The sequence below is a fragment of the Didymosphaeria variabile genome, assembly GCF_027946475.1.
Source record: "Didymosphaeria variabile strain IMI 356815 chromosome Unknown scaffold_2, whole genome shotgun sequence".
Classification (NCBI taxonomy): Eukaryota; Fungi; Ascomycota; class Dothideomycetes; order Pleosporales; family Didymosphaeriaceae; genus Didymosphaeria; species Didymosphaeria variabile.
This window is the reverse complement of record NW_026611621.1, coordinates 2,300,413-2,313,757: the sequence shown is the minus strand read 5'-3', so window position 1 is coordinate 2,313,757 and position 13,345 is coordinate 2,300,413. Positions and strand designations below refer to the sequence as shown.

The 13,345-nt window shown below is 54.7% G+C and overlaps 3 protein-coding genes across 3 annotated transcripts; 1 reads left to right on the top strand and 2 right to left on the bottom strand.

Annotated features, from left to right (window-relative positions):
- Positions 1 to 168: 168 nt before the first annotated feature.
- On the top strand, positions 169 to 752 carry DAD2 (DASH complex subunit dad2; the record flags this gene model as incomplete). Its single annotated transcript, XM_056211283.1, has 2 exons — positions 169 to 391; positions 616 to 752. The coding sequence occupies 2 exons, from the start codon at positions 169 to 171 to the stop codon at positions 750 to 752; spliced, it is 360 nt and encodes a 119-aa protein (XP_056074756.1).
- Positions 753 to 4,804: 4,052 nt separating this feature from the next.
- Positions 4,805 to 6,391, bottom strand: chk1 (Chk1 protein kinase; the record flags this gene model as incomplete). The annotated part of the gene is made up of 1 exon (XM_056211282.1): positions 4,805 to 6,391. One exon carries the CDS (start codon positions 6,389 to 6,391, stop codon positions 4,805 to 4,807), a length of 1,587 nt encoding a protein of 528 aa, XP_056074755.1.
- Positions 6,392 to 9,054: 2,663 nt separating this feature from the next.
- SST2 (AMSH/STAMBP protein ubiquitin specific-protease) lies at positions 9,055 to 11,531 on the bottom strand (the record flags this gene model as incomplete). Its single annotated transcript, XM_056211281.1, has 4 exons — positions 9,055 to 9,168; positions 9,220 to 9,407; positions 9,455 to 10,553; positions 10,917 to 11,531. The coding sequence occupies 4 exons, from the start codon at positions 11,529 to 11,531 to the stop codon at positions 9,055 to 9,057; spliced, it is 2,016 nt and encodes a 671-aa protein (XP_056074754.1).
- Positions 11,532 to 13,345: the final 1,814 nt, after the last annotated feature.

Here is a 13,345-nt window from a genome sequence, read left to right as displayed (position 1 = left end):
AGGCGAGTGTTTGTTTACCGTAGCAACAAAGCGCTAGCCCGGAGTGATATCCCTGCAACTGTCCCCACGCACTGCGGGACGCGTGCGACCGTTGAATACACCGAAGACAGATATCGACTGCACGAATATATCTCATACTTGGACGGATGTTTTGGAAGTGATAATACAATGGCATACCCTACGCGCACACTCCCCTCGCACATTCGCAGCCAGTCCAGCTCCCTCGGCGGATCACAGCCCCCCGGTCAATCGCCCGTTCTTCTCGCCCGCATCGCAGAGAAGAAAGCCGAGCTTGCCTCTCTCAAAGACCTGCAAGCTCTCAGCGCAGGCCTCGCCGACCAGATGCAGACGCTGGCCGAGAAATTGTCGACGCTGTCCGACGGCACAGAAGGTTCGTCTTGTCGCATCCCACCCTCACCCTGCCGCGGGGCAGGCCGTTACAGGAACCGCGTGTTCTGGCTTGGCTGTAGTACAGTACAGTACTGACGTGTTGGCCCTTTAGCCGTCGCAGCGGTGTTATCGAACTGGCATAATGTGCTTAGAGCGATAAATATGGCGTCCAGTAAGTTCCCCTACTCGAAAGATGCTATGCGCGCAGAGAGCTGATTTGAGCAGCCAAACTCCCCAAGCCGAAAGAGGAAGACGATGCAGAGAAGAAGACCGAAACGGAGCTGCCGCTTCCCCAGACGCTCGTCAGAATTCCCACGCAGCATGCGCCCGCAGTGTTGCCCCACCCGACTCCAGAAGATTGAGAATCGGATCAAAGGGATACTCGACGCCGACGTGTCGTCTGCATTACAAACCCGAGGTGGACGAAGTGGACGATGAGTGGACTTGGAATGCTTGTACACATTTCTCGGACCGACGACGCATTTTGCAACGCTGAGGCGGCTAGTACCTATTGAAGTCAGGCCGCGATGCAGCGGGATTATGCACATCAGCCACATAGCATATGCTTATTGGCTATGGTCAAGTAGGCTTTTGTTACAGGCGAAGAGGACCATCCAGCCCGGAACGGAAGAGGAAAATGTGTCGAAGAGTAGAGAGAGTAGCAGGCTTAGTGCTTCACGACCTCGGCGAGCTCGCAACCCTTGAGCTATTGGTCACCGATGCGGCTTTGCTGTACTATATCACATTCTCAGACGAAGTTCTTCAGGCTATGTATAAGCTGCTTCCATGCTCTGCTGAGAATAGGTGCTCAATAACAAAGTGTTATTCATACTTCTGATGTCGTCTATTGTGGAATTTCGCTCTCATTATGCAAGCAGTGTTTCTCCGCTCACACGTCCCTCCGCTTATGCAGTCGTGAATCGTTACGAAAACGCCAGACGCCACGCTAAATTTCGTAAAACATCATCGTAGCCTTCTGTGCGTGCTTCAAACCCACGCGCTCCCTGGTTTCAGCAGACAATTGCCTCATCCAACGTGTTCAAGACTATCATGTCAACCTCCTAGGCTATTTGTTCTGCTTGGGCATCTTCTCATACGCATTCGGACTTGGTCGCCTCCTTGCTACCTTCCGGGGCTGTCCTGATGAGCCTCCATTTGGCTTATCATGATCATGTTCGCCATGGTCATGGTCATGACTATGCTGTCTCCGTGCCCTCCTACCATTCCCACCTTTCCTCCCACCAGCAGGCCTCGCCTCCCCATTATCCGGCCCGCTACTCGAATCCGAATCGCTGCTTGAATCGCTCGACGACTCATCCGAGGACTCGCCTACCTCGCGTTGCGGGTGGTAAATGCAACAGACTAGAGCCCACAAGTAAGTACGTGTGTAGCGAATATGCGATGACGCGCGAACCTTTCGATGACTTCTTCCCCATCCCCTCATTGTCTACAACGTCCTCTGCCCATTGAATGTGCCTTTGCTCAGCTGGCTCTGCGCGCAAACGTAGGGTGCCTGAGGGTGTGTTCAGGCGGAGAACGGGTTGCGTGATGATTACGCTGCCGTTGGTCCGATTGGGTTGTGCGGGTTGTACGCCCATGTTGTTTGTGTTTGACAAGTTGTTTGACATGTCGGAGGTGAATGCCTCGAGGCCGTGGGGAAGTGGAGATTTATGTGTTAAGGGCCGCGTGGGTGGCGTTGGTGAGATCTTTGGTAGTCGAATCGCAGATTGGCTCGCGTGCTCGGCTGTAGGCGACGGTGGGCGGTTTCAGGGAGTATCCAGGCGCACCGCGATCTAGTGGATGTGGCAAGGGCCGAAGAGGAGAGAACCGGGGCTGGGTTTAGGGTATGGGAGGGTGAATGGGTGTCTGTGTTGGAGGGTTGTGATTGAGCGATTGCTTTACTGGTCTGTGCGTCATCGCTCGGCACCGCTTGCCTCGCTGCAACCGCTATTTAGATCGATCAAACACAATGGCATCATTAGCATTCAAGTGCAACATATTGCTAGCTCTGCTTAGTTATCCTATTATATGACCCCTTTCGTTAGCCCCATAGTAGTGCGCACACTAAGTAGACAAAAACTTAGCTACACGCACCTTAGTAAATCAATTGATTTGAATATTCTCTGATCCTTGCCTCTAGCCATTACATATTGTGGTGATCACTTCGCCTGCATGGCGCTGAAAGATGTCGTCCCGCTCTCTCTTCGACGCAAAGCATCGCACCGGGACCTGCTTTGCACCATGTCAATGCTATAATCAAGTACCTGAGGTATACTCACTGTGGAAAGCTCATGAGACTCCAACGCTATCGCTGCGACATGAACCGCCGAGAGCTCACACATTGTCCGCCTTCGTCGGCATTCCCTTGCCCGTCTGTGTTGGTACCACAATGGAAGCGTGACAGCGATGCCACTCTCTCCGTCTTCTTTGGGCGTCCAAAACCGTTGTTTCCACAAGCAACGCAGCAAGCCTATGGAATGAAAACATTCATGGATCGTCCCTCCGCACACTTCTTGTTGTTGGCTTCTGCGCTTTCCATCAGCCAACAGTGAGCAGTGGCATCTCAACCTATCATAACCGCAGGCTTTGTTGCCGACGTAGTCAACTTTTATGCCAGCAAGACCACGGCCACGTTTCCAGGCAACGGGGAGAAGTGCAGAGCGCTGAACCCGTGCGACTATCACGATCACAATAGTGGGCAGCAGCGAGAAAGCTGCTTCAAAAGGGTGCGTTTTGACAAAGGCGACGAGTTGTGGAACTCTCAGCCTCAGCGAAGTGGGATGACAAGAAGTTTTTTTAAGACTCACGATCCCTTCACGTTTGTGAACAGACCAGGCGCAAAAATAATCTCCTTGGGAAGTATCACTGGCAAGACGAACAAAGAATCAAGTTTCACTCTTCAACAAAAGTATTCAAGACATTATCCCTGGTAAAGTATAGCACGGCAGTAATGGTGGTACCTCTTTCCTTCGGGTAAAGTGTTCTGTACGAATAAGGAGTAGCGATCGATCAACGAAATACTCAAGTTCTACCTTACTTTCTTGCACTTGCTCCATACGTTACTCCTAAAAGCAATTCCCTTCCCAAGCTCGCGATCGCCTGGCCTGCTGTCTTCACCGCCAACTCGTCAAAGCTAACGCCAGATCCCACTGCGTTCACTATCACTATTAGTGCAAGATTAATCTGCGAACGAAGCGTCCTACGGCCGCAACAACAGCACCGGGATGACGATGAACAATGAGGCCGCAATGAGTGCCCGTGAGTCGCTTAGAAGGTAAGCATCCGCAAGAATTACGCGCCAGCACACGCTCGAGGAGTTGTCGGTCACCGCACTATCAAAAGATACGTGCATATACTCACACCACTTTCCAGATATTTTAGACATGAACTGTCGACGTCGTCGTGTTGACTGTTGACCAAGCTCCTGTTCGAGTAAACCTGTCTCGAATTCTTTGGGGCCCTTGCGAGGTAATATGCGCCCACGCTGCCCGCTGCTGACGCCAGCACGACAGGCTATCTCAAAAGCGAAGACCTCAGTGTGGCTCTTTGGTTCAGAGATTGGCTGGCGAGCTGCTGGAAATAAGATGAAAGGACGAGGGAGGACCTCTGGCTGGGGTATACTCACCGGGACCCAGAGAACGGTGGACTGCAATGGATATACTTGAACAAAACCGCATGCCGATCTGCTCTCGAGCCCTTGTTCTGGGATACGCACGTCCATCGTGGGTTGTACTTACAAGTCAAAGACCAACTGGAACGGTTGATTTGCCTGTACTCATTCGCCAATAAACATGATATTCCTCTTCTACGGAAGAATGCTCTGGACCGTATCAGTTGGTCCTTTCATCACGAACGAATCGATCCGCTGATGGCAACTATGGACGGCGCCAAGAGCTCTCCCTACCTCCACTTGTAGAGTACGCTTACAATTGCATTCGCACTGACTCTCCTCTCCGCAGTATCCTAGTCCGTGAATTCTTGTCAAGACCCAGTACGCCACAGTCCCTCTACGCTGTCCGACGTGTCCCAGGCCTTCATCATTGATGTAGCGACCTTCTACTCCGACTGCTTCGGCAAGGGCGTGCACATCAAAGATTGTTCGCCATGCGACTTCATGGCTACACGACTAAGAAGGAAAGGGACTGTTGTAGATCATGTGTCACGTTCTCATCGTGCTGTTGGGCATTCTTCATCTCAAGCGATTGGGCACTGTTAAGATCTGCTCATTGAGGCGAACGAAAGTGGAGTACAGTGCTAGGTCATAGACATTGAACGAGCTTGATTTGATCAGCGTGCACTGGGCAACAGCTAGAGGACATTGTATCCTGTATCGTGAGTAAGATTAGAGTTTATCCACGCCCCTTAAGGGTATGTTTACACGATCCTGGATCTCCCCGTGTTTTTTAATGACTCTCTAATCAGGTCTCAGCACAGCATCCCCAACGCACCTCACCACGTTCTTAAAGAACCTCCTCCACTCCAATGGATCCCCACTGGCTTTCACAAACCTCACCTCACTTACCTTTTCCCCCATTATGGTCACCCTTTCCACAACAATATGCCCATTAAGGCCCTGCCGTCGACCATCCGCCATTTTCACGCGCACACTCGCCTTCCCTGCGCGGTTTATCTCTACTAGGTGTTCATCGGAGATAGGGGCAGCGGGAACGCCGAGGCGGTGCAGCGCTTCGATGAGGAGAGGAACGAGTAGGGATACAGCGAGCGGAGAGAGGAAGCGCGAAAGCGAGTACGAGGGCATGATGTCGCCGAATTTGCGCGCCATTTGGGTGAGCGTCATAGGTATGGATGGTGTGGGGTGGAATTGCGACATTGAGGGGTCCTGCGAGAGGATGTCTTGGGTTGAAGGCGAGAGCTGGGAGAGATATGATGGGCCGCCAATCATGCTTGAAGCAGGTGCTTGATTGCACATATTGGGTTGTGATGCTGGTACGCCGTCCTGAGAATATGTGCGCGCTGGACGCTCCCAGTCGAATGGCGTATCTGCTAATGGGGTCTCTGGCTGTGTGGACGAGAGACCGTTGATATTCGCTGGGTTGGCACGTGAGCGATGCGGGTCTGAGTCGATGTCCATGGCGTCTGGATCTTGTGAGAAGCCGCGCTGAGACCGCACTGGCGGGCGGTCGACGCCGATGTGTAGTTGGGAGAGCATCTGCGAAGCCAAGCCGATCTGATTGGTGGTCCTCCCGTTTGATGCAAGGAATGGGTTCTTCCGCGTGTACCAGGGGTGTGTGCGTATCTCGTCGAGCTTCATCCTCTCATCAGGATTCAGCTTGAGCATACCCCTCAGCAGCGAGAGCAAATCTGATGGAATTTTGTCCCAGAGCTCGTCCTTTGTCCTCCCTTCCGTCTCCACATACTGTCTAAACTCATCGCTCCGCATCGTCGGCTCTTCCCACGGGGTGTTACCCACCAGCAGCACGAATAGTACGACGCCACAACTCCAGATATCGCAGATATTCGCCTGATAACCAACATCCAAAATATCCTTCCTCTTGCTCCGGCGTCCGCTGACGATCTCAGGCGCGATATACGGCGGACTCCCACAGACGGTATTACACAACCTCTTCACCCCATCCTTCTCGAAAAGTGCCGCCAGCCCAAAATCCGCGATCTTCAGATCTCCATCAGCGCTCAACAGCACGTTCTCTGGTTTGATGTCCCGGTGTGCAATACCTTTTGAATGCATATACCCCAATGCATCGATCAGTTGATGAAAATACACGTGAGCGACGTCCTCGCCCACACCCTCATCCGCCTCGATTTTGTCGAAAAGATCGCCGCCATCGGCGAGTTCCATGGCGATCCAATGCCAGTAGTGGTCTTCACCGTTGGCAAGACACTGGATGATGTGTGCGTGCTTGCCGAGGTGCTTGTGGATGGCGACCTCCATCTTGATGTGTTTTTCTGAGAGGCGGCCATGTTTTAGGGCGTGCTCTTTGTTGATGAATTTGACAGCTATGACGGGGTTGGGTGCGTCCATGGGGGTTGCCTTGCGGATGCTGTGTCGTCACTATGAGCATGACGCTTCAAGAGCGAGCGTGCGTACTTACGATGCATATGCGCCCATTCCTATCGTCTTGCTGACGATTCGAAACGGGAGGTTCCCTGGGAGCGGGGCAAGCTGGCTCTATCCTATGTTAGTTGGCTTTCCCCTCGAACGACGACAATGGTTCATGAGGGTGGATATCATCCGGAAGCATTGGTGCCCCACGTGGGGTCGAAACAGCCCTGGAGTGACCTGGAAGGGGAATATAGATACTTACGTTGGGCGGGGCCGGGGCCGCCATTGTGCACTTGTGGCGGGAGCTGAGCACTGAGGGGATTTCAGAGGTGTGTTGTATCAGATTGTCGATGCTGTCGTCCAACTGGACTGGGATGCGGAACTGCTGCCTGGTGCCTGGGTTGCTCATAAAGCCGTCGCGTCCGAAAACACGCGCCTCAGCAACTATCGATAAGACGCCTGGTCACATGACCGACTTTTCACCTGCACCGCTAATCTCGAATCTCAGATCTCACGATCTCATCGAAGATGCCACGTGTGCATCGATCCAGTTGTCCCCATGGTGGTCATATCCGACACGCAGCACAAAGTTCCATCTAAACTGCCTTTCCCCATCGGCTAGCAACGACCCAGTACTCCGGACCCGAGGCCAACTGGTCAAACGACGGCCGCGAAATGCAGCACCAGTCCAGCAGTGCGCCACAGGGGGGGATCTTTTCCTACACCGACACCATGACACGACCGACCCACCAACCCCGTTGGAACCTTCCAAATACTGCGTGTGAAAAAGTTTTCGCGCGATACCCGCCACCCGGGACGTGGAGAGCGCGCTCCTCCAACAAAAGCTTCGCAAATGTTGAAGCATGGCGAGAAACATGTAGAGTTGTTTTTGACGGGGCTTCCTCTCCCATCCTGTACCCTCGCGCAAAAATCCCATCTCAGCGACTTACTACACCGACCAAACGTGCCGTGTACAGTACCCGCTAAACACATTCCGCATCCGTGGTACAATCGGTCCATCTCGAACTCTGACTCCCACCAAAGCCTCGGCGCAAACATAGACGCTAATCGAATTCCATTGTCTTGTCCACGACTCAGTAGAACAGCCCATCGCTCCATGGACTCGTATGCTACGTAAGTTGGAATGAAAGAACAACGTGCGCCGCGCTTGTCGCGTCATGTCCCACGTGCGAACGAACGCGCTTGCAGGTGGCAGGGACGCAGTTCCGAGTCCACGGGCTAGAAGGCTCATCCGCATCATCCTTCTTACTCTGCTACTATGTACGCAAGCTACCTAGCTATACAGTCTGTACTTCCCCGCTGCTCCGTAGATCCAGCACGAAACCATCCTTTCCACTGGCGCGCAAATCCTACTCTACGGAGCCAACGCGTATCGGTGCTACTTCCCCTCCAATTCGCTCCTCATTGAACCGTCAGTCTAGTATCGTCAACTAAAGCAGAGCCATCTGCAAACTGTATTTGCACACGTGCGAACTCCGATCCATCTCCTAGAAGGGTACTAGATAAGCGCCAGCACGCAGTACCGCGCCCATTAGTACAGCGTGGCCCTCAAGACTACCGCACGAAGTAGCAGGCGGCATAGGCGTGCGGAAGCGCGCGCAGGGCACTGTCGCCATCTCAGATCTAGTCTAATCTCACCCGCGAATTCGAGTAAATCACCCAGACGGATACACGATGTGGCTAAAACGTAGGGCGTGCAATGCAACGCGCCCCGGGTCGGCCATCCGTGCAGGCCGCGAACGGAGAGTATGATAGCTGGTGCAGCAGAGTGGATTGGTACATGTTGGCTCAAGGCATGTGAATAGTGCATGTCGGAAGGGTACAGTGTATCGAAAGCGTAGTGGTGACGATGATGCTCGAGCCCGGACGTAACTCCCGTCGCACGCTGATAGGTAGCAGCTGGATCAAGTCGACGCATGTGAACATGGTTGATCGTTGACGTGCAAGAACGAACAAAGACAACACCACACCGTGTTACGCCAGTGAAGTAGAAGCTGTGGAAGCCATCTATTGCCCTAGTATTAAACTACACGCGTCAACGCTGTCCAACCCTTATCCATAGCCCCCTTTCTCAAGCCTACTCCATCCCGCTACTAATGCAGCAAATACAAAGTCAATGTGGGTCGAAGCCAAGAATGACTTTTCAAGAAAGATATATTCGATGAGCCGAAACCGAACGTCGAGATCGGGTATCCAATCCAATCACGCAACATCTTTTAGCCAACTTCAATTGGTGCCCATGTCGTATGCCCAAGCAAATGGAACTAGAAATCCCACAGAAACCTCAATGGACTCATAACGTAAGGCGGATTTCCGTACAACAGGACTTCGTCGACCGTATAAATGGTTGATCCGGGAGAAGTTTGGCCAAAAGGCGGCGAGCCGTGAATCGGGTGCATAATATGCTTCAAGGAAGGGAAGGAAAAGCAAGAATATCCGCCGCCGCCCAGATGCTGATGTTTTGACCTGTCCGCAACGCCAATGTCTAAATTCAAGAATTTCGAAGAAAACATAATATGCAATCGAAGAGCAGTGAGGGGGAATAATGCATCCGCTGCTAACACTTGCCGAAGATGATCATAGATGGCGGTCGTGAAACGGAAAATCGTAGTCCTGCATGTTTATGCTCGAGCGGATGTTCCTGATGTGGCTGCGTAGGCGGCAGCTGCGGCCGCATCGAGTCCACGCAATTGCGGGCCATACTTGGGGTGCTTGATGAATTTGGGAACAGAATCCTACAGACACGTTAGTAAGGTGTCCGATTTCTTTGGTGGCAAGATGCTTACGCTGGACATCAGCTTGAATATCGAGTTCTGCGCCTTTTCGAATAGCGACGCAACCTCTACCAAGCTTTGCATCATAGCGGTATCGTCGCCAACGGCGCGGGTCATGCGGGTGGCTAGTTGCGTGCGGAGGGCGTGGTCGATGTTGAGCTCGTTCGGTGAGCCTGGGGCAAGGAAAGCGTTGTATAGACCTATGAGGTTAGCATCTAGAAGAAGTTGTAGAGGTAGAGCAGCTTACCATATGCAGCAGCCAAAGTTTCGCGAATTGTCTCGATCTTGTTGTCACCCGTGGCATTCACGGCTGCTCGATACTGCGAGTTGAAGTCCTGTACCTCGATATAGAAAGACAGATTTTCTTCACACATAGTCTCCTTCAGAAACTCGCGGTACAACAGGCGCCAAGACGGGTTGCGGATGATGACGTTCGTCCGGTTGCTGTTGGAGTCACGAGCAGCGCCGTCTCGAGCTTTGGCAGCATTCAAATCTGCCGGCGCTGTCGTGTCTTCACTGAGGTTCCACCCAGCAATACGCTCGCCATGCTGTGTGATGTAATACTGCACTTGCTTCGCAGGCTGGAATTTCTCAGACGAGTTGCGTGCGTCGACCGGAGCGATCAGTCCTAATTGAAGAAACATGGAACAAATCTCAATAGCTTCGCGACGGTCGACCATGGTGGAACAGTCCATAAGCCACTCAGCTGCGCTCCTCCCGTTGAACGTGTGCTCATACGGCCGGCTTTGTGTCGGCTTGTGCTTGATAGTCCGTACGCCTACGTCGCACTTGCCAAACTCATGAATCGAATCGGAATCCGACGAGGTTTCGTTTGCGCTGTTTCCGACGAAGCGACGGAAGATGATCTCGACCGTCTGCTCATCGTGGTGCAACTTGTCGGTGTCCGTGCTGCGCTCGAGAATGACAAGCTGGTGCGGATTGCGATTGGATTCAATGACAGACTTCACATGAGTGGACTGGATGCCGTTGCGTGCACAGAAGCGTTCTAGGATGTGGATGCCTTTCGGTGTAAGTTGCCACACTGAGCTCTTGTTGTTGAAGTCAAATTTGCCCTCAACCGACTCGATGAATTTCGCCTCATAGAATCTCGTGCAAACTGAGCGGGCCATCTCTTTAGCCATGGAGAACGTGGTAGTTGTAGTCGTAGTAACAACACGAGAAGCATCTTTGGGATCCGGCATGCGGTTGGACTGCGAGAACTTCAGGGAGCCCAGGTTCGTTATAGCCTCGTCAGAAGTGAAGGTGAAGTCGATCATCCTGAATCGCACGCGATGCGGGGTGAGCGGCAATGACACCATCAGCGTGGAGAAGAGATCCTTGAAATCCTACATGAAGGTCAGTAATTTCCGATACGCTCGGTGCTTGAGTTGTATGTCGAAATTTCCCACAACCCCAATGGTGCTCTCTTCGACATGAGCTTGCTGTGTCACCTTGCACATCGCACGTGACGAGATTGAACCTCCGCTTGGGAGACATGCCATTCCGATTGGCGTCGTTAAACAAGAGAGTCACTCTTGCTGCCAGTCGGCCCTTTTGGCTCCGCTGCTGGGGCCCGGACTGGAAATCGGTTGCAGGGGTCATTTGGGAGATGCCAATGAGGCCGGAATGGGCCAAATTCCAGAACAATGACAGAATTGACCGTGTCCATTGTCTGTGCTCGAAGTTGGAAGGAAATATTGTTCACTTACCCTGGTGTATGGGCGCTCATCGTCCGTCATGCGGAGGAGCCGTGAGGAGGTTTGATGCATCTTCTTGTCGCCTGCTTTGGCTGCCTTTGTGGGCTGTGGGAGCTTGTCCAGCTTGCCGGTGGGCTCGCTGTCGAGAGACGTGTTCGGGATCGAGGCTGCGGAGAGGGCAGACCTAGAGCGATCGCTGGCAGTGCTGTCGGGCTCGCGGCTAGACCTGATGCTGGCGCTGGTAGAAGACTCGCGGGAACGGAGGTCTGGTGTGGGCGTGTCGATGCGGCCACGAGAAGAGGACGTCGAGGCACGCGGGGCAGCCGGGGCGAGGAAAGAGGTTGGAAGGGCGTGCGAGCTGCTGGTGGTGCGGACGTGGGAGCCGCTCGACTTGCGTAGGAGCGGAAAGCGCGAGGCGAGAGTCGACCGGCGAGTGACGGGCTGTTTTTGAGCAGTGGCAGGCGCTGTGGACGAGCTGGCTTGGGCAGCAGCGGCTCTGTCAGACGAGGCGGGCGTCGTGGGGTGCGGGACGGCGGCCTGGGGTTCAGGGCGGGCGTTGGCGTTTGGGGGTAGGGTGGCGGCGGCGGAGGAGCGTGTGTGAGGAAGCAGAGCTGTGTTCGTAGACATCTAGCAACCGGGGCAGAGGCATAGAAGTCGCAGACTGGAAGGGAGTGGGACTAGCCAGGGTAGCCCGTCAAGCTCGAGGTGTGCGTGCGCTGGGCCAGCAGAAGAGCGCGGGCCAGCGACGAATTCGACGGCGCGGGGCTAGGCCCAAAACGATTAGGGAGCACGACGGCATTCCACGAGGACAATCCCTGCCAACACGCGCGTGAGCCTGAGCCTGAGCGGCCAAGACGTTTCACGCCACGGAGCGCCGCCGCGCAACAACGAGCAGCACAGCACGGCGCGGCACAGCGCACAAAGCAGCCGTCGACGAGGCGGGCGCGTGTGTTGTTGCCGTGCGGTGCGCGTCCAAGGTCGACGGGCAGCGCCCATGGCCGTCACCACCCACCGCGCTGTATCACTCTTACTCAGACACCAGCGCCTCCGATGGCGCCGGGCCCAACGCAGCCTGTCTTGCTCCGTGGCTCGCATGCAGGCGCGTCCGCGAGCAGCGCGGCCGTCGCTGCGACGAGCAAGGTGTGGTTACGCCGCCTTTGGCCTCCGACGTCGCCTCCAGACGGCCCCGTTGCCGTGTAACTGTTTGCTGCTTGCGGAGTCGGACAGGGTGACGTCCAACCACCTCAACCATCCGCCGTGGAACAACAAGCCCTGTTCCGAGAGGTGCGGAGGATTGCTGATGTCCTGCCAAAACGTGGCAACCCACGTTTTCCTCTCCCCGGCCCGGCTAGCTGCGCACGCAGCGACCCCCATTCTGACGGCGGCCATGCGCAGAGCGTCCTTGTCCTGTGGTAAGCAATCCCCTCGGGTGGCCCCAGCCAGCCCCCGACCAGCCCACCAGCGTCGGTGACAAGTGATGCATCTGCTGGATGGCAAAGCGCTTCGGGGCTCACCAGGTGCTGATCGCTGACCACGTGTACGACCCACGGCCTGGATGCGAGACATGTTCAGGCTTGCCGGGGCCCGCCGCACCCGATCTGCTGGAGACCCTTTCGCACGCCGCCCTCGCGCCTGGCCCGTTGCAGCATGGCGCCAATCTTCTCTTCTTCACCTGGCCGCTCTGCAGGGGCTCTGCGCGAATGGGCGTCGACGGAGCGTTTCACGGGAGCGCAGATCGCCTCTAAATCCCTTGAGCTCTTGCCGTCTGCAAAAATAGCCAATCCTCCTCTCCCAGAGACGTCGCCAGCATCGCTGGACTCTCCGAACAGAAGACGCGAAAAAGGCTGTGGAAAAGCAAGCACCCCCACGTTTCAGATCCGGGGCACACGGCCAAGGGGCTCCCCGCATGCTATTCCCGGGCGTCGCCATGCCGTCTCCTGCCGTGGCGAATGCTGCATGTTTTCCGTCGCGTGCATTGCGCAATATGGCCGCTCCACGTTCACATTCGACTTGCCCCTTGTGCATCGGTGCTATTCCCGCGAGTAGCCCTACCGCCCGCCAAGCAAAGACCGTGACACTCGCATGTAGAAGAGTGTACTTTGCTCCCTTCATGGAACATTCTGCGGGTGCGTGCTCCAAGAACACAAACAACAGTCCAGACTCGTCCGAGGCTGGGAACGGCCACGGAGCGACCTCTGGTCGTTGATGAACATTCCTCACGTGCAGCAAGCAAGGCGTCTGCTGCCGCATTGCCGCTACCACCACAGCAAGAGTTGCCGCTGTGCATTGCCGTTGCTGCAAAATCAGCTGTTGTCAATCCCTTTCATGGACCGACTTTGTTGAGGGGACCTTCCAGGATGGCTTCTCGTGTGGCCTATCGCACCCCGCCCACCGGACCCTGCGCCCAGGCGGCAAAAACTAGCAGCCCGCTTATTGAGTCA